Below are 21,590 nucleotides of genomic sequence, written 5' to 3' on the forward strand. Positions count from 1 at the left end.
TGTAGATGCTCTAAACATGGTCCTTCACCAGAGTCACTAGTTCATGACTCCAGACGGTGGTGTTTATCCAGTGAATGAGGGTACATTTAATTGAAGCTAATCAGCTTGCAGTGAAGAAGAAGAAACTCACAGGACAGGAAAATGGCAGCTATTACTGACAGTGTGGGGCATAATATTAGAGAAGTAACTGAATTGCCACATTAATAAAAATTTCATATTAAATAATGCTCAATACAGACACACACTGACACCACAGTGCCGCCAATAAATACACTTTTGCCTTTTTAAGAGCATTTTCCCCTTCTTTAGTTACTCATTCATAACTGCTTTGCAAGTACCTAAGAATCGCTGTGTTGTTATAGCATATTCAAACCCCTAGTGTGACAAGATAGTTAGCTCTTGTCCATCTTTTAGTGTAACAAGCCATCTCTGGCTTTTGTCAGTCTGGAACCATAAGAGTACTGTAGTAACCCAGTCTACCATTGTGAAACTGGTTTGAATCATTCCATTAGTCAGTGTTTGTGTGTGAGTGAGAGAGAGACTCTGATCATTACTGTCTGTTCTGACTAACAGCAGAGCCATGTACCAGAACAGAGCTAATGACATTGTGGCACCAGCAATGTGTGTACTTTAATCATTTATGGAGACTCTGAGCGATTGCTTGTTTACTGGCAATAAGTACGCATGAATTCCTGCGTATGCTGGACTGCGCGTGTTTGACTATGCTGGTATGTGAGCCTAATTGTGTGCTTGTGTGGAGGACGGCTGGCCAGACAGATCGTGTTATGACTACTGATAAGCTGTCTATCTTTCAGACTGACAGAATATTGGAATGGAAGGGGAGGGGGGACGGATTGGACACGGTGCCGGCAAGCTAATCTGCACTTAGTGCCAGCTCTGCCATGCTGAACAGCAAATTATCCATTTACTTCATCGCAACAGTAAATGAGTCTGAAGTGGGCCCGTGTGTGCGTCTGTGTGTGTGCCGAATAAAACAAAACAAAACAAAAAGCAGAGAGAAGCATTAACAATACAAGAGTGCTGCTGTGGCACAGCTACACCTAATATGTACACACGTTATTAGTTTCACTCACACAGAGCCCACGATGCATTTTTATGACTATGGATAATGCATTGTAAACACATTTAACTCAAGTCTTTAAGGAAGGTCTAAAACTGAAAGTGTATGAATTACTGTAAAAAAAACAAAAACATGCAAATAACTGATTGCCTAAAAGCAGGGAGTAGATGGTCAAAAGATGTCTGTATGCGCAGGTTAAATTTAGAATAGAGGCGGATGAAACGTGAACATGTTACAGAAATATAAGTTACATTATAGTTTATTGCAGCATATTAATATCCTCATTTCACTGTGATGCGCGAGCTGGCGTACGATACGTGTATTAATCAAATTTAGCACAGTTTGTCACACTTACTCAGGTGTAGACGTGTCTTACCGTAGGATTTTATTGATTGTAGTTTCTTTCTCCAGGAGGTTACGAGCTCGGATGCTAAATATTGACCTTCGAAGCTAAGAAAGCACCGTCAGTTAAAAAAAAAACCTACACAGCTGTAAATATTAGGTACAACTGGGCAATCTGCTTCTTTTTGCTGTATATTTACAGTCACAGAGACAAAGAAAGGAATAGCGTGTAAGCGAGCAGGCAAAGAAGTCTGTGAAAGCACCTTTTGGTCAATATATTTGTTGTCTTCAATTGCTGAGCGTTTGGAGTGGTCACAAGAGGAGGATGAAGCGGAGGGGAGACGCCGGAACAGACAGCTGGTATCCTGTTGCTGACGATCGATGAACTGCTTCATAAAACTCTCCCTAAAGTACACGACAAACAGCACGCACAGAAACATCATGAATTTTAATGTACGGTGTCCCCCTAAAGAAATCCATATTCAGAAGTTGACGATCACAAATTTATAAAGCTTATCTTAGACGCATAATTACATCAGTGCAAATTCAGCTGCAGTGGAAGCTCTTAGTGCAGCAACCCAGCAGATGGGCTGCAGAGGGAGATTTCTTTTGGGTGAAGGACTCGGCCCTGCGCTACTCGGCAACTAAACAATAAAGCTAAATTATGAGCCGGACTTTGCATCAGATATAGTTCAGTTTTACCGCTAAAGGCTGCAGAACATAAAAAGTCTGTTTTGCAAATGACCAAATAGCTGCTTTAAACTAGGAGCAGGAATGAAAACGTTACTTTTTAGTTTGTTTCCATAATGTCTGGAAACTACTGGTGGAATTCAAAAGCTTCACATCTTTGGTGGCCTCTGTTAAAACCCACACTCATAAACCCACACTGAGAATTACTACTTAACATAACATTGTCCCTATATTTAATCTAGCTCACTTTAAACGTCTGTGTATCTTTTTAGCTCTGGTGGATATCATTGCTCATTTTCTCTTCATGACAAAAAATAGCCCAAATTATGCCAAAGGAAAGTTTTTGTGTTTAGGTGTGTGTGTTTGTGTGTTTACCTGATCCTGGGCACAGTGAAATCAGATGGAAGCTTGGAAATCTTCACCATCTGAGGTCTGTTGGGGAACTTTTCAAAGATCCTGAGTCGTAGAGGGAGCTTCTCTTTGGTGTCAGCATTGGCTTCGCTTTGCTTGAGCTAACAGAGGGAGGATGAGAGGCAGTTTAGGCACAGAACAGAACTGCAGGGCACTCTTAAAGAATGCAGTCGGCCTTGACAGCATGATGAGAATGGGGAAGAGAGGGATTTAAGTTAGAAACCAAGGAGGGGGGAAACGGGGAACGGTTAGACTGAGTTCGGGTTGTATGAAGGTTTTTGATCTTGAGATCTGCAGGTTTTCCTTGCTATTCATAAGCAAAACGTGTGAGGTTATGTGTGGGATTTCCAGAGGTAACGGCTTTGAGGGTGCAGCTTTATATTTCTGCCAGATGATGGCAGCAACACACTTACCTACAACACTCACAACACATACAGTACAGACAACCACGTTTAGGATGAGATCCCACTTACTTTTCAGAAAAGAAGGGAGAAGGCAACAGAAGATAAAAAAAGAAAGATTACTCTGGAGGGGTTAATGGAGAAAAGAAACAATAATGACAGAATAATGTGCATGTGCGCAGGCTTAAGTAATGTAGCGCAGACTGGTGAAATCAAAAGATGACAAAGGGACTGAAACCAATTATTTCCATTAATTACATAGGGGGGGGGGGGGGGGGGGGGCTGACTGAAATTCTCTTGCAGGTATTCTCTGTAGGGTGCATGGAGATAATCCCTGATGCATTGCAGATTAGGCCTACAAGGGGAACTGCAGCTTATCATTCGAAGAAGGTAACTGCTGTGAAATATATTGACTGGGCTCTGTGAATATTTCTCTGTCAGTCATGACGTTGTGTGACTGTCTGTCTGCTGATAAAAACGTCCCTGCGTTCTGTTCCCCGTATAGGTATTTCTGTCAGCGGCTGTCTGACTGTGAGCGACCAAATGACTGGAACAGCCTCTCGGATCTGAGGGATAACAGCCAGAGAACGGAGAAACCTGACAAAGGAAGGGATGGAAATCTGCCTATCCACTTCCTCTTTTTTTTTTTAAGCAGACTAAAATGTTGGAGCTTCTTCTTTACCCTGAGTGGGTGTGTGGCATACTGTGAAGATGGAATTATGCACTAGCGTTCTCTTGCCTAGGCTTTCTGTCTATACTCTGACTCCCAAGATAGACACAGGGCGGAAAAAGAGACAGAGACTAAAAAAAGGTAAAAGAGACAAGCCAACAGATGGAAGCCGGCAAAAATAACGACACAAAACTTAATTGATGATTGAAAAAAAAAAAAAGACAAATGGATTTCAAGATGTAAAACAAGTCATTATTTAAAAGAAGTGTGCGCTGTGTTTGCTGCAAGAGTACAGAATAGGAAAAAAATGTTTTGAGCACAATCGTGAGCTTATTTTCAGTGCTGCAGTTCTTTTACTGAAATTTGAAACACACACACACACACACACACACACACACACACACACACACACACACACACAGCATTAATATGGACCTCCTGGCTCCCAAGGGTACTAATCAATTGGGCCAACTCAGTGAGATGTGCACCTTCAACAAACCCCTATACCCTTATCTGCTACAACAATGCAACAAAGCAAACATTTCCCTCTATCCTTTACAGAACTTGTTCTTTTCTATCAAACTCAAAGTCTCAGTGTTTCTTTATATAAGATCATCCTAACAAGTTCCTTCTTCTCACTTACAAATCCCTTAAAGCCCTGGTCCTTCAGTACCTGTGTGATCTGCTCCACCCATACACAAAGTCTCAGATGCTAAGATCCCCAGCCATGGGACAGAGCCTTCAATGTGGCAGCTCCCACCCTCTGGAACTTTCTCCCAAAAGAGCTTTGCAATGCTCCGTCAATGGAGTCCTTCAAGAAACTCATCAAAAGTCATCTCTACAACTAAGCCTTTAACCCCTAGCCTTTTGTTTTTTGTATATTTATATATTTGTTTGATTATTTATACTCTTTTATAAATCATCCTTGGGTGTCTTGAAAGATATTAAAACAAAAGGTAGCATTAAATTTCACGATCTCAGTTTTAGGATCAGATTCCATTTATTCTTTCCCTCACTGACCTCTAATTTTTTCATCCTCTTCTAAGAAAAACAAAAACAAAAAACACCCCGTCACTGTCGTGTGAGCTAGACAAACTTATTCATACTCGCATGCATCGAATTTACATTTAAATTTATCAATGGAACGTTGATCAGAGTCCACTGTGCCACAGATTGCTGTTTGGGGTGGCGAGTGTAGTGCAATGCATAGTTTCCTCGACTTCTAACACTGTGGAAAGCTCCTCTGTGAAAGGTTCGCCTGTATGTGTAGTTACACTCATAAGCTGCCACAGATCACCAACTAATGCTAACACAGCAGGTCTTCTGTCTGTAAAATCAATAAAGTAAACAAGAATGAGGAAGAAGAGATTGCTTTCACACAAAATCTATTCTCTGCTGATTTACTGATTTTATGTGTTCCTGAAAATGAAAGTGCACATTTGCACTGCCTCTTTATCAGGTTTTCACCGTACTGTAATAATGTATCAATACTGTTACAAGGTTAAAAGAACCCAGGCCAAACTGGTACAATCAAGTATTATGAACATATCTAGTACTTAGTTTAAACAGTTTAAAATGCACCTATGCATGTGACTGTGAGTTTTTCAGACCTCTACATTAGCAGTGTGATCCCCCCCCCCCCCCCCCCCAAATAAATTGCTCAACACGTTTTAAAGGACAAATTGCACAAAAATGCCAGATGTAGAAAAATGATAAAAATTGAACCTCATATATGGAAATTGAAATTTCTTTTCTTTTTTCATTTGTCAGAAGGTTCAATAAACAGTCCAGTTTTTAAAACAAATGAAATTTCTGGCTATTATTTCATGTTTAAGGCTTTACAAGCTTTAAGGCACCAGAATAAATAGTTTTGTTTTAAACATTGATCAAATTATTACTGTGACTGCAATAATCAAACGTATGACTGCACTGAGATTTATCCCCAGCTCTCCATTGTTATCCAGTTTGCGGTCAGCTCTTTGTTTTGTTTTACTTTAACATCTCACAACTTTTGCACTTGGTTAAGTCTCACGCTCCGATCGAACAAGGAATCTCTAAAAATCCACTTCAAAGCAATAACACATGACATTAGTAAACTGCACCGTGCACAGTGAACGTGTTGGAGCAACAGTGAAAGGGATAAATATTTTCCTGAAGACTAAAACAGCATTATAAGTGACAGCTCGCATTCGCTGCCCTATGTGCTTTGTTATACACACCTTAAGGAATAAGCACTAAAAGTATGTGTGTGCATGTGACAAATGTGGGATATTTATATTCCACTTGTATGTCTATGTGCACATATGCAAGTGGGAAAAAAAGGAATTTCTTTTTGTGTCATAGTTAACGGCTGATAAATCAAAACTACTGCTTTCCCTGCCACTGATGAGATTTAATGCATGGCGCAGTTACAATGGAGCCAAGACTAATGTGCTTTGCCTTGAGACCCATTCAGGTGACCTGCCACTGCTTCCCCCTTCATTCAAGCCAATTTCAGGCTCCGCTGAGCTAGGGAACTTTCCATCTGGGATTTCCACAGCTCTCTTGACCATGGCTGAGAGGGGTGAAAAAAAACTAATACTGACCATTAGCATTAAGCATTAAACCCAATTCAGTCATAGCCATAGTTCAGGGAGAGCATGGAGAAGCAGTCAGGATTGAAATAGCCAGAGCCAGAGAGTATTGAAGATTGAGAGAGTTCAGAGGGAAAAAATCAACTGCTTTTATTTCTTTGCTGGTAGAAAGAAGCAAAGCCCTGTATAAGGATGAAGTTCACCTTGTTATCCAATAGTAATACTTTTATCCATCTGCAGGTGAACACCCCAACTTTTCATGATAGCTTCATTTTACAGCTGCGAGAACAGCTCCATTCCGATAAAAATCCCATTTAGCAGAAGGACAAATGGATCTGCGAATTAGAAGAATGACTCAAGCAGGTTAGTGTCTACAGTATTGTCGCAGTGGCTAATCCTTCTGAACTCTCAGTCCTGTAAAGCGAATCTAGCTCACGCAAACAACAATATTATTTGCGAGTGGCCGAACAATAAGGAACTCATGAACAGCCGCCTACCAAACTGCGGCCCACACACATCCGTCAAATGCCTGTGGGAGTGCATAAAATCATCTGCATTTTACCATTCAGCCTGCCTTTCACCAGCACCACCAGACAACAGCTGTGTATGCGTGAGGATGTGTGCGTGTGTGACCCCAGACGGCACATTTTCGTAATAATAACACAGCTTTAATTGCTGTGCGATCCATCATTCGGCACATCTGCAGTGTGCGTCGCTCTCTTTTTATGAATTTGTGCCAGCTCAACAATTTTAGCCATGATATATGCCAATATTAAAATGCTGAAAAATTCAAAAACACGCACGGTCATTGTAATTGGAAACAACCTATTTGCATTCCACATTCCTCAAAGTCTTCCCCAGGCCTGTGAGCCTAAAGCTGCAATACCCAGTGGAAGGAGATCAGAGAGCGAGTAAGCAGGGTCACCCTCTTTCTTCACATTAGTTGGGTAATGAGGCATACTGCGGAGTTGCTGTAAAGCCACACAGCCCATAAACCTCTAATAGCTACCCCTGATACTCAAAACAACTGCAGGTGCCATTGTCTCAAAGTCCAAAACTGTATCACGTTCAGCTATGTTGCTTTGGGCTCTGAGGGGTGTAATATGAAAAAAAGATTAATGGGTTAAGGAGGTATGTTGAACCTAATTTTTGTTTTGCTTGCCTTTTTTGGTCTCACATAGCCTCTTGTTTTTTTCCCCTATTATAGTCTGTCCTTTTTAGATCCAAAAGTATGAAAATACTGTCAAATATTCTGTATGCCCACATGTTGGAAATTCTTGCCATGAATGTGTGACGACAGCCCAAAGCAAACATAATAAACATGAAAAGAAATCACTTAAAATTGCATTTCGATAAAGACTTCTTTCTTTTATAAAAATGTACATGTGCCTGTGTTTTATTGTGTGTGCTGATGCTAGTTTCAGAAAATGACAGAGGCACAAGGCCAGGAGTGTTTTTAATAGAAAACTGAAAGTGACATTGAAAAGATAAGAAAACATTGTTTTGGGATTCTCTAAGGGGGTATGCTCTTTTCTTCTCCGCTCCCTCTGTTTTCCCCGCCTTTCTCCCCCTCTGCTAGATCCCCAAATAAGTCCATGGTCCATTAAATCAAGAAGATTGAGGACAGGCTTTTACTTTAATTCATAAATAATGAAATCTCTGGTGGGAGGCAAAAAAACAAGAAAACTTTTCAACGCATCTGGTTAAACGAAATTCTTCTGAACAAAAGATTTTTAATGTTAAACATCTAATCAAATATGGAGGTTCGAGCACAGATATAAGAGAAGACAGAACTGACATGTCCAAACAAGCTACATCATATTTACACAAATGTAGAGTAGCCTTTGTTTTTTCTCAGAATTTATATAAAGACATGTTAAAGTAATTAAAGGATCACTATTGCAACAATGATACAGCATGCTCCTGTCACCGTTTTATAATAGTAATTAATCATTCTCTACCGCATTCATACCCAACTGTTATGTCACAACATCAGATTTTCAAGACACAGTTATTGTGGGAAAAGTGACAATGATATTATTACAATGTCAATAGAAAATTTAAAAGAAAATAATGCTGCTGGTCAAGTTCCCTTATAAATTTATCTTTTATTGCAAATGAGTTAATGCTCACATATTATACTTACATGTCTTGTGACAGGTAAAGGCACTGGAAAAATAAGCTTATTATTCTGTTCTATATAGTGCAAATGTTGCTCTTTAAGGAATTCTGATCAACAGCTGCACTATATGGGATATACCTGCAGCTGTTTAAAATAAGCTTACTAACACTGATGGACAAAAAGACAATCACAATGCCTTTACCTGTCCTCTGCCCTTTCCACATAAAACTATAAAATAATTTAAAAGCCAGAGAGAAAGTGTCAAAGAACAGAAGGAAAAGACTGCATAGGATTCAAATGTCAGTTTGTTTGTATTTGCTAACCGACTGCAAATTCTAAGGCAGCATAGCTTTTAGCTTTTCTTACTTTCTTCTTGTCCCCTTTAAGTATTTTGCAAATGTGTTCCTCATGACTCATCTACCTGGCCTGAGGACCTGTTTGGTTGCTAGAATATTCAGCTTCACCCAAACACACAGATATGCAAAAATCAGTGTGTGTGTGCAATAAGAAACAGATTTTTCACTACTGACAATTCATACCTTGCACAAACAAAAAATGCATTATAATCATCATCATTGCCTTTAGGGGTAAACACCTTTCTCTATCTTTGGGCACTCTAATAACATCCCCCTTCCCTTTCAAGCTCCTAGCCTCTGGTCCTGCACTGTTCTGCAAGTAGGAACAATTTGTTGGATGAAGACAGGCCATCAGTCTCTCTCACCACATAGTCCACCAAACTATGGCAGCATAGATGAAGGTAGCGCAATAGCAGGCAGCAACAACATGCAACAAATCAACTTTTATTTCAAAGCACATCAACCCATTCTAGGTCTTTTCCTCCTTTTGAAAAGGTTTCACTCACAATTTAAATATGCATACCGCCTGTGGTTTTATGAGCACTGTTAACAAAAGTAAGTAATAAAGAAAGAGATGTATTACTAAACCTTAATCGATTATTATAATGATTAACTTATTAATACAAAAAAAAGAGTAACATAAGAGAGTAAAAACATTTCCCTCCTCTATAATTCTTGTCTTGCATGCATGACTTCACCTTGTTCTCCCTCCTGGTCAGTCACTTGATCAAAGATTGCGATTTGAACGGTGATTTGACTGAGGACGTTTGACAGGTGGAGGTGCCGCCAACGTTGTGATTAGTGGACAGCTTGCCCCACCACCTGAGTCACAGTCACCCTGTGAGGGTGTTTCCTGTTAGTTGTGTACTAAAGCACACCTAGGGGGCTGTGAATGAGTGTGTGCGTCTAGTGTGTGTGTGTGTGTGTGGCAGGGATCTCCTTCCTCTTTTCATTTCTGTCTAGTCATCTCCTGTCCCGGTCTTCCTTTCATTATGCATTTCCATCTAATTTCATCTCAAGCAATAAATACACAATCCTAATCAACATTGATGAGTGGAGGATGAACATCTGTGTATGTGTGCGTTCAAGAACCATTAAGACTTTCCTGTTACTTTTGTACTCATGATGCTTGAGTATGGAGGAATAAGCCAGTTTGTTAATCAGGTGCAGTCCTGCTTACAGTCATGTCTGTGATTATCCATGATCCCTCTTTATATGTGCATACAGTGCATGCATAGTTGAATGTGCCTGTGTGCATACAAGCATAACTGTACTCCTGCTTCCGGGCTCTCTGATTACAATGCACTGATTCACGACTGTTAAACCTGCCAAAACCTCATGCATCATTAAACCAATCAGATAACACAGCATAGAAAGTTTGATCCCCTTGATCACAGTGCCTTTATACTCCTGCTCACTTTTCCCTTACACTCAGTAAAAGAATAAAGACAAATAAAGGGGAGGGGGGGGGAGGGAGGGGGGTCATCTTGGATCTTCAGAAAATATGTGTTTAAGATGCTATACTTTTTTCCCTTTTTTTGATTCACATGCCCACTGTGAAACAAGTGTGTGTCCTCTTGGCTGTGTATTAAATCTATGTCTCAAAGGTAAATCTCGATATTCATCTGTTGATGGCTATATGATCCAGAACTGTTCTAAAGAGGATACTGCTGACCTAATATGCCTGACAGGAAAATTTATTTCCAAGTTGGACCAGTCAAACATTAAGCTGACTAAATAATGTTATAAATACCTGCAGGAAATGGTTCAAGAAAAGAATGTAACCTGCCAGTGTTCCCCAGAGCAAATTATCAGAAGAACTGTGAACTACTGTGCATGGATATTAATAAGACATCTTATTTAACTGATTTGAATCCATCAACCCATCTGTTTTCTTAACCACAGGAGGGCTGAAGCCCGTCCCAGCTGTCACAGGACGCCAGCACATGACAGGGCTAACAAAGAGACAGACAACCATGTTTACTCACACCAAAATACCCAACAATTATGTCTTTGGACTGGGAGAAAGCCACAGTTCCCAGTGGAAAACCACACAGTTACAAAGAGATCATGCAAACTCCTAGTTGTTCTCAACTGAACCTGGAACCTTCTTGCTGTGAGGTAACAGCACTAACCACTACACACCAGTGCACTAAATCAAACGAAACAAATTAGACCAGTATATGTTCATTAGGAGTCATTTATCATGTTAATGTCAGAGAGGAGTATATAACAAGACTATGATGGATTTCACGTAGAAAACATTCTGCAAAGTGGTCTGCTGACTTAGCATCTGAGGACAACAGTCATTTTTTCAGGGCTTCTGTTGTATCCCTTGGATTCTGAGCTGAGACGTCCAGTTCCATCCGCTCATTTTTCACAAGTGCAGATAAATAAAAAGCTAATACACTTGCCACTAGACAAAAACTGATGGTTTTCAGATTTAAACTTCACTCTTATCTTCATGCAAACAAAGCCAGTTCAAATGTGTCTAGTCAATAGAGCTAAGATTACAGCAGACTACAAACAGAAAGCTTTTGACACCAAAATCTTGACCTGTGTGGACATCAGGTTTAAAGAGATTACATAGTACATAACACTGGCAGTGGCATAACATACATGGGGGGGAAATCTGCATAACTGAACTGTGACTCTTCCAAAGGCTTGACACCAAATAAGAGATACGCATACATAAAGATACTGCTAGCCCACTAGCCCATCTTTCTGCCTGCAACCACACTGGTCCTGTATCCTTGACATTTTTCATGGGTGGAAGCTAAACACAATGGAGGTTAAGGGGAGCTGACATGTTTGACAGGTTTTACAACTGATATTTCTGAAACACAAAGAGCGTGACCAGGGCCGTGAAAGACAAACAATGTCACCAACCACCTTCGAAAGCATAATTTTCCCCTCAGTAATTTAAAACTCATTGTTCAACATTACCGTAAAAGCACTGCTCGCATTGAGCTAATAATACCACTAATTACGCACTGTATGCAGTGTTCCCTGTACTGTGCGTCTTTCTACCTAAAGCAGAGACTCAGTATACACACTGATATAAAAATATGAAAATTCATATAATATACAAGGTAACATTCTATGATTTGTATGAAGTCACTCTTTGAATAGTTTATTCTGCTTCAATTTGTTGTTCCATTATTTCCAATTAATTTGAACACAGCATCTGTCACTGTGCTCAGCCAACTGTGAAGAAGAAAGGATTAAAAATGTCTCAGGGAGGACAACATGCACACACATGGCTTTTGTGTCGCATTCTTACTCTAAATATTGATTGATATCCAGTCTGTAATCACAATACTTTTAGTAACAAAACAATTTTTGAGCTGAAAAGAAACAAAAAATTTTGTTTCTTTTTTTAAAGTGCTTGTCATGAATACAACTCACACCTGTGATAAATAGTGAGTCAAATAGTCAGTGAAGTCATTCATCAAGAACCAGGCAAAAATTACCCATCACATACACCGTAATTGGTTTCTCATCCCTCATGGCCTACATGTGTATTTCTTAGATATGCTGGACGTGTTGTTGGGCGTTTGCCAAATGTTTGCAGAAGCCGTCTCATGAAGGGAGGGTGATTACCATCTATCATTTATTTATAGTCAGCCCTGTATCCATGATTGAAGCACCTGTAAAATAGGCAATTTTACACTCACTGCACCTAATCACTCAGCTGTGGGAAATAACCTGTCCAAGGAAGCTGAGACCTGCCAGCCATCTACTGATACACAGTTTATATGAGCGCGTGTGTACACAATGCTATTCAAGTTGATTAAACAATTGTGTAAAGGTTTTGTATGGATACAAAGAGAACGCAAAAATAATCAGCGGGTTAAATCTTTAGTATGTCTCTGTTGAGCTTTTCGTAGGGTGACAACACTAGGAGTGGAGTGGTGCAAGTTAGCCATGATTCGAGTTTTAAACTAGAAGACGATTCGCTTTTTTTCATGGTGGAAAAAGTCTGAAAAATGAAGCAACAGTTTTGTTCTAAGTGGATATAGTACATGTGTAGAATTCATTTCATTGTTTAGTCAAATTTGTGACATTTCGTTTTTGTTTCATTTGTTTTCTTGTTTGTTTTCCATATTTTACTTTTTGGACTACTGCTATTGCAGAGGTTAGTGTCACTATATTTTTCGAATACAGAGTTCTTGTGGAGGATCATTGCAGACATGTGACCTCACTTCCTGTTCGTCACCTTTGCCGCTGCTGATTGTGACTGCATGTCATGGATGCTTTCAAAAACCAAATATCCATATGAACTGTTGTATCTGTTGAATCTGTTGTGGCGTGTGAACAATGTTACACAATGGTTTTTTCATGTTACCCTATATGAGGGTGACCATATTTTGATTTCCAAAAAAGAGGACACTTGGCTCAGTCGTGAAGAACTTTAATAATACTGTTTGCTTAAAGAAAACTTACATATGTTAGAAAACTAACATATGTAAACAATGTCTTCTCTGTGTGGTTAATGAATGGTGAAATAAAAATTGTCATATAGGCTTTTACAAGTCAACAAGTGCAAAAAAAGAGGACGGTTAGTCACCCTACCTATATACTGGATCCAATAATATAGCAAAGAGCTTTCAAAAGAAAACCAGTGGCACCTCATTTTTGAAAAACAGGAAAAACTTGCATAAAAGAGTCTTTTTATGCAACAGTGCTAAACATACTGAAAAAACAAATGGTAAAAGAATCAGTGGACTGCCCCAATCAGTATAACAATTTTTTACTCCTTTGTAAAAGGATCTAATGGCAGCAGAAGAATAAATAAGCAGAAAGAAGATTAACAAGAGAAGGTGGAAACTATAGATGACTCGACAGCTTTGCAAATAAGCCAGTATAAAAAACAGCATCCCGTAGCTCCAGTACAACACTGCAACACATAAAATCTGAAAATACCCCTCACAAAGCTGTTGGCGATTCACTGATATACAATACAGTACATTGCCATAGTAAATACGAGACCGCCAAGGCAAATCACACAAGCTTAGCGAAGCAGTGTCATGACAACAGCTTTATTCACATTAGTCTGCAAAACCCATGGATGGTTTAGCTTGTTTTTAGCTTGAATTTCACAGATTTTAATAGTTGCCAGCAAGGCTTGTGTTCTTAATGAGGCAATATTAATATCTAAACATTTGAAGACTGGCTAGTACATCCTATATTAAAAAAATAAATAAATAAAATCAGACACTAAACTTGGCTTATGAGATGGAATGAGGTAAGTATTCATTTGAACAGTCAGCATTTTCATTTAACTAGCGAGCCTCTGTATCTGATATAAACTTCTTACCTGCTTGAGCTTCTTCAAGTCTTCATCCAACTCCAGATTGTCCAAAATAACAGCCACAAAAAGACTGAGCAGAATCTAAAATGCAATGAGACAAAGTGCCATTGAACATTTCCTGTGTCATTAATATCATTAAAGTAATAATAAGATGTTTTCAAGTATGGAGTCCGCTCAGTAATTGTATTTGTTGCTCGTTTTCTCACGGGAGACATCCTATCTGTCTAGAGTGAGCTGTGAGTCATCTAGAGAGCGTCTGTGCTGTCTGATGGCTCCCCGTATCAGAAGGCCAAACACTGAAATGTCAGCACTTCTTACGCCTGCAAGTCTGATTAACTGTGATTAGATGTGCCAGTTGAGAGAACAATGAAGGGGCATGGCACTAATTGAAAATATAAAGAAAGAAATCCATGTATCCTTTGGCCACTTTAAACTTCTAACTAGTTTTTAACAGAGCAAAAACAAAGAATACAGAGTTCTAATATAGATTTATATTGTAAATTTACAATGTACTAAAACACAATTCCAACAGTCTATTTAATTAACTTTACATTTCATGCAGCATCATTTCTTCCTCACCAGGGTGGCAAACAGATGGTAGAGGATGAAGTAAATGGCTACAACTGGAGCCCACATATGACCTACAGCCACCAGGGTCTGGTCCATGACATCTATCCAGCCCTCCTGTGTTAGAATCTGGAACATGGACATGAATGCCTGAAGGGAGGGAAGCACAGGGTAAAAGCAAGTGAGCGAGACCGAAGGCTAGAGAAGCCAACTAAAGTGAAAGCAGCCCAGAGCGGGAAAGAAAGACAAAAGCAAAAAGGAAGGAAATCAAACTGAAAAAGACATTTGACATTTGAAAGATCCCCTTTCACTAGTGAACAAATCACACAGCTAACGCACATATCCCCTTCTGACCATCTTTCACAACCGTGTGACTAAGATTTCCAAACATAAGCAATGCAGAAAAAAAGCGAGGAGACAGTTTTTTCCTTTTTTCCCCTCTCCTCTGGTCTCCTGCCCTCTCATGCACTTGAGAGAGGTCAGATGAAGGTGTAGGGAACAGCCAGCTGCGACACGACAGCCCCTGGAGTCAAATGGCACGCCTGCACTTTCTTCTTAGCCTTTCTCCTTCAGACAGCACCCACCCAGCTGGCCCCACACCCCCGCCCACCCCAACCGCCTCTGCCCCTCCCACCTGCTACAATGTCCCAGTCACTGCACATAAAGACAAAACCCAACAACAGGTCTGCCCATAGGGAAGACAGCCAAACATGATTAAGTATGACATGACTGGATGCATCTATGTGAGTGTGTGAAACAGAAGAGGGAAAGTAAGAGAGGGAAGGGGAAACACAGCAAACAAGTGGCATCTGTTCATGAGCAGCCCTTCATATCCCGCTGTGCCTAGGATCAGAGAAACGTTGGAAAGGAGAGAAGGAAAAAAATAGGAGATGGAAAGACGTCGCTAATGAGAGAGAGAAGCTTGTGAGCACTTAAAAATCAAAGGAGATGCCACATCTGTCGACCCGTCATGCTACCCATTATCAGCATCTGCAGGGCCTCCCCACTGGATGCATGAGATTTCCTTATTGGAGCTGCTCATAAAAAAATAAATAAATAAATTCCATTTGGTGTAGTTTATGTACCCGAATAGTTCAATTTAAATTGCACTGCATGTTTGCCTGAGAAGAAACTATTCCTTTCCACCCCACAGGTCCCCTCTTCTGGGTACAAGATGTATGTTATTAAAACACAACCTTGGGCAATTTTGAAAAGGTTGCCGAGTGTGGCACACACAATAGAGAGGCTGCCTGGCAGTGCAATGGAAATGCAAGCAGCACTGCTTTTTCTTAATTTCTTAAGAACTTAAGAACATCATGCTGAGACAAAGCTGACAAAAGAAAAACTGAATTTTAACTCTTGATGGCAGCCTACCAAACAGTCTCTTCAAATAAATTATGGTTACTGAAGATGTCTAAGGAATTAAGAATGACCACAAACCCACAGACAAGACAATCTTGGCTCTATAAATATACATAAGCTTCAAGGTTGCTTACCCTGGGGAAGGTGGTGAATCGGTCCAGCTCCTCCACAAAGCAGAACATTTGCAAGCTGATAGCAGACATTACGATGAGAAGGCTGGCTGTGAACACCACCAGGCTGCCTAATTTTTTACCTGGTCCGAATATCTTATAGACAAAGTCTTCCAGAGCTGGGGAAATCTTAATCAAGCGCACCACACGTAGCACCTAAGGGAAAGAAAAAGACATATCACTACCATCAGGTTGCTTTCTGTGCCCCCCTTTTCATAAAGTTTATAATTTAGGTTTTAGGAAGAATTTAAAATACATATCATGGTTATAAAAAGCAAACATAGCAGCACATTGATTACATATTGATTTTAAAAGTGAGAGCATTAAACTTGATCCAGTGGTAACAGTGAGGTGATACTGTGGTCTGTCAGTGGGATTAGTCCCTAAATTGCTTGTGGTGACAACAATCCCAAAAGGTAATGCATCTTTGTCAGGCTTGGATCGGAGAGTAGCTATTGATCGAGCTCCTCTCTACAAAGCCTTCGACCATAGGCTTTTCTTTAGAAACCCATACTAGGCCAAATAAACGGCTCTCTCCTATATCCTAGATATACAACAAAATAAAAAAGACAAACATAGGATACTGTTCTAAAAGGAAGCCTCTAGTAAAAAAATAAAAATAAAGACAGTAATAACACTCACAGCAGAAGTCATACAAAGTATGTTCCACTCTTCACTTACCATGATAGCAACTGTCTATTTTAAAATAAATTAATAATTTGAGGCTAAGGACAAAGCAAACAAGGGTAAATCCACAGAGGATACAAGGCAATTACCATCAAAATTAGTCCCCCCCCCTTCTTCCAACAACAAAGCTGCTGCTGTCTTGTTTTTATTCTCAGAATTCATATTAGGTACATTGAGGTATTGCTATTATGGCAATTCAAAAGAGTGAAACGAATCTCCATTCCTTAAAACCAGACGTGACATTAGCAAAAAAGCAGCTTGGTTTGGCAACAAGATGATGTTAACTAAATCAAAACCTTGTTCTTGTATGCCAAATAATATAGTGTATCTGACACTGATAATTAACAATAAATGACACCCAGAGAATCGTTTTCCAGCTGGGTTGGTGCTTGAGCTTCTGAATCTGGCTTCTTGCAAGACAATGCAATTCTTAACACGAAACTAAACTGTGTGATGTGCCATACTGTCACTGTCAAAGATATCAAAGATAATAATAAATACCAATGATTGGAATTTGAGCAGTGCACTCTTACAAGAAACACTGAACAATTATACCACGTCCTGCCTTTCTCAATAAATAAATTAATAACACACACAGATGGGAAGTGTCCGTTCTTTTGGCCCATTTATACAGGCTGTTTTGGCTGAATAGACCTGCGTGCGTGTGTGTGTGTGTCAAAGTTGTACAGTAAGTAGGAACCTAAAGAATGAAGCTTTTTAAATGTCCCGTTAGACAGAACTAAATAAAAAAGAGACAATACAAAAAACTGCTTTGGCTAGTTTCTTCTAGTTTCTGTCCAAGAGAGAAACCTAATTTGAGAACAGAAATTTTAAATAATTACTCATGACAAAATGTCATCTTCTTAAAGTGCAACCTGCTTGGAAAAAGATGAAAAGTAAAAGTGATCAATGAATAAGGCAGAAGTAATGCACTTAAATTACAGATTCTCTAAAAAACTGACTTATCAGCTAAAAGGATGAAGTAATTGCATTAGAAAAAAATGGACAACATTGTGTACAACCACTGACAGCATTTTTTCCATACACATAAATTCAATCGCACTTAACAGAATTAAAATAAATACAATGTTCATTTTGGAAAAACTCATATAACAGTGTAACAAATATCAAGTGAACTGTAGCTTTCAACTGTTCAGCCACAGCTAATCTCTATATTTCCAGGTCTCGAATTGAAAGCCTTGCACATGTGGGAATGGCAGCTATTGTGAGAGAGTCAGCAGGCAGATTGTTTGGTCAAGGCTCATTAAAAACCCATCGAGAAGCCTCTTCCCGTTAGATCATCCTCAGAGCTCTGTCATACTTACTAGATCAAGGTCAATGGGTTCAAATTTGGTCCGATACAATACTTAAAGGCTTTGTTAGAGCAACAAGGCACCTTCCCTCATGGGCCATTTGTTTTTCTGGCCTGAACACTGGAATGCAAAAAAAGAAAAAAAAATGTGCAAACCATTTTAGAGGATGTCAGATCACACCCACACAAGCATTCAAGGACAACACAGAATTTGTAGAGAAAAAAAAAAGCATGGAGCACTACAAATAGCACCTCTACAAAAGTGAGGCCAAAGGCATAATACACTGTTGCTTCCACCAACAGAATAACATCCCAGCTGTTTGGCTCATATGCAAAAGTCACATAAGTGATCCCTACAAAATACCAATAAATAACCAGAATGTAACTTTTCACTGAAAATATCCCTGATAACATCAGCTATCTACACAATACTGAGAAATAAGGAACATAAAAACTTAATACTAAACTAATTTTATCCATCCACTCATCCATCAAACCGCTCCCACTTATTCAATTCAGGGTCGCAGGAGGTCAGGAGCCTATCCCAGCTGCCTTAGGGCGAGAGGCAGGGTACAACCTGTACAGGTCACCAGTCTGTCGCAGGACTAACACAAAGAGACAGCCAACCATTCACACTCACTTTCACACCTATGGGCAATTCAGAATCACCAATTAACCTTATCCTACTAACTGAATGTCTTTGGACTGTGGGAGGAAGCCCAAGTACCCGGAGAGAACCCACAGAAGCACGGATAGAACATGCCAACTCCACACAGAAAGCCACCAGCCAAGTGGTGGATTCGAACCCAACAAGGTCCTGGGGTAAAGAAATTTTAGTCATCAGAAAATACACAGTTAGTTCCCTAAATATGTTTAGGCATCTTTACATTACCACAATGAATTTTAAATGAAACAACTCAGATGAGTTAAAGTGCAGACTTTCAGCTTTTATTCAGTGGACTGAACAAAAAGACTGAATAAAAATGTGATGAAATAAAGCACTTTTTAATACAATCAGAAGTAATTGGCCAAATTAAATAACTGAAAATAAAATGTTCATTTCTAATACTTGGTTGAAAACTCTTTGCTGGGAATCACAGCCTGAAGTCTCGAACTCATGGACATCACCAGATGCTCGGTTTCCTCCTTTTTAATGCTCTGCCCGGCCTTTACTGCAGCGGCTTTCAGTTGCTGTTTGTTTGTGGGTCTTTCTGTCCGAAGTTTAGTCTTCAACAAGTGAAATGCATGCTCGCGTCAGTTAATATCAGGTGACTAACTTGGCCATTCAAGAATATTCCGCTTCTTTGCTTTAATAAACTCCTAGGTTTCATCCTGAGACGTTCAGGTCTTTTTGTGACGCCGAGTTCACCAGTGCTTTCTTTCTTTATCAGGATGTACCACTCCTAGAATGGGTTTTTTCTGTTTTTGCAGTTAAAGGATAGCTTGTTTCACTTTTATGGAGAGCTCCTTTGACCGCATGTTGTCTGTTCACAGCAAAATCTTCCAAATGCAAGCACCACACCTCAAATCAACTGTAGGCCTTTTGACTGCTTCATTGACAATGACATAACAAAGTAAGTGCCCACACTGCCCATGAAACAGCCTTTGAGTCATCATCCAATTACTTTTGGTCTCTTTAAAAAGAGGGTGGCACATGTTGGAGCTGAAACCCTTAAACCCTTTACCCAATTTGAATGTGGATACCATTAAATGAAAGCTGAAAGTCTACACATTATGTCCATGTCCATTGTATAACTACAATTGGAATATGTTTCAGTAAACAGGTAAAAAATCAAACTTGTGCCCAAATATATATGGACCTAATTGTTGATTGTGTGGATGGATTCATGGATTCAGGGGTCCAGTCAGATCACAACTGTAAATGGTAATTTTACCTCTTTGCGTGTTCCCCTCAGATCCTCAGACTGATTAAAGACATACTTTGAATTGGCTTTGGATTAAGTCTTAAGACGGAAACATTTATAGTTAAGTAAAAGGCAATGTTTTGAAAACCACTTAAAACCTACTTTTATTTGATGACAACAAATCAGATGATGAAATGGACATTTCTTTTTTATTTGACTAAAAAAGCCTGGGACATGGGCCTGTTTGCTATTGTGTTGCATCACATACTCTTTTAGCAGCACTCCAAAAGCAATGGGGTACTGAGGAAACCAATTACTTGCCATTTTGGGATCTTTTGTTTGTATATGTTCTTTTTCTTTACACAGAAGAGTTTTAACATATTGTGGGTGCAGAAACAACATTAACAGTGGTTCCTCAGCCTGTGCAGCGATTACACGTCTGTTCTTAATGCAATGCAGCCCAAGGGCCCGGAGACCCTTGAGACGGCCATTCAGTATTGGCTTTCAGCCCGGGCCCTCGGTGCAGATTTCTTCTCCTGTCTATTGTTGCCTCCACTTCTTTTAAAACATTTTTCCTGGCTTCAATTTAAAATAAGCATATTCTCAGTTAAAACATCTGATACTCTTTGTTCTATTTGCAATTACATATAGAGTTGAACTCTTCTGCACATTTTTGTATTCTGATTTTATTAACATTTTTCACACCAACAACATTTTTTTAAGTAGAGTCCAGAAAATGTTGCAGAACGTAAACCCGACATGTGATGTTTGAGGGCTCCTCCAATCCCAGAACCGATAAAGACACTCTCCTGATATATTTGGAATCATTACTGTCACAGCAAAACATGAGATAACTTTAAATGTATGGAAGAACAGAGACTAGTGATATGGTTTATTTGCATGATCACGGGAAAGTTACAAAATGATTCACAGCATCTGTTCTTCATGGGACTGATAAATGTGTATGGAATCATGCTTTTTCAATCAAAATGAATGAAAATGTTTATGCATGTAGTTGTGCAACCATACCTGAAAGTAGGTAAACTGGGAATGGTAGAGGTCAGGGTAGATGTGCAGTGTGGTTCCCACCACCAGCAGAGATTCAAACTTGTGCAAAGAGGAGCTGATGTAGCCAGTGAAGCCTAGACACCAGATCTTCAGAAGAGCTTCTAGGTCAAACAGCACAGTAAATGCAACCTAGGACAGAAGAGGGAAAATCCCTTTTTGCATTTGACATCTTTCAGGAGGGCATATACTATAATATTCTGTGAATTACCTTCTATTTATGGCTACAATGCACTGTCGCAAAGCATGCTGATATATAACAATTTTTTAATATAAAAAGAAAATGATGATGAAATTGTTTAAAATAATACAACCCCATTACTAAGAAGTAGAGAGGATGTGTCCAACCAAAAACATCCAACAGAAACAGAGAGAGCTCAAAAAAATGTAGGACAGTGAGATGTTTACCACTGTATTACATCAGTACTTTGCCTGTTTCAAAAAAGTATTTGAAACAAAAGGAGGCTGATTGTTGTGCTTTTTTTTTAAGCAAAAAATATTTTTTGTGTGTTTCTCTTCATGCTTTCAGAGGGCGACAGACCAGGACTGCAGACAGGTCACTTTAGTACCCAGATCCTTTAACAGCAGAATATGGTTTGGCA

General features: G+C 39.5%; 1 protein-coding gene across 4 annotated transcripts in view; it reads right to left on the reverse strand.

Moving 5' to 3' along the window:
- Positions 1-21,590, reverse strand: part of nalcn (sodium leak channel, non-selective) — a 68,367-nt gene that overhangs the window by 14,682 nt on the left and 32,095 nt on the right. For 3 of the 4 annotated variants that reach the window (XM_063497373.1, XM_063497370.1, XM_063497371.1), the window contains 7 exons: positions 20,953-21,120; positions 16,024-16,215; positions 14,540-14,677; positions 13,967-14,041; positions 2,489-2,625; positions 1,687-1,828; positions 1,458-1,531 (listed from right to left, as the gene is read on the reverse strand). In XM_063497373.1, the coding sequence (XP_063353443.1) occupies positions 1,458-1,531; positions 1,687-1,828; positions 2,489-2,625; positions 13,967-14,041; positions 14,540-14,677; positions 16,024-16,215; positions 20,953-21,120 (926 nt within the window). The remainder of the gene's footprint in view (positions 1-1,457; positions 1,532-1,686; positions 1,829-2,488; positions 2,626-13,966; positions 14,042-14,539; positions 14,678-16,023; positions 16,216-20,952; positions 21,121-21,590) is intronic. The other variant, XM_063497372.1, reaches the window with a different exon arrangement.

Source organism: Pelmatolapia mariae, linkage group LG16_19 (genome assembly GCF_036321145.2).
Source record: "Pelmatolapia mariae isolate MD_Pm_ZW linkage group LG16_19, Pm_UMD_F_2, whole genome shotgun sequence".
NCBI classification, from domain to species: Eukaryota; Metazoa; Chordata; class Actinopteri; order Cichliformes; family Cichlidae; genus Pelmatolapia; species Pelmatolapia mariae.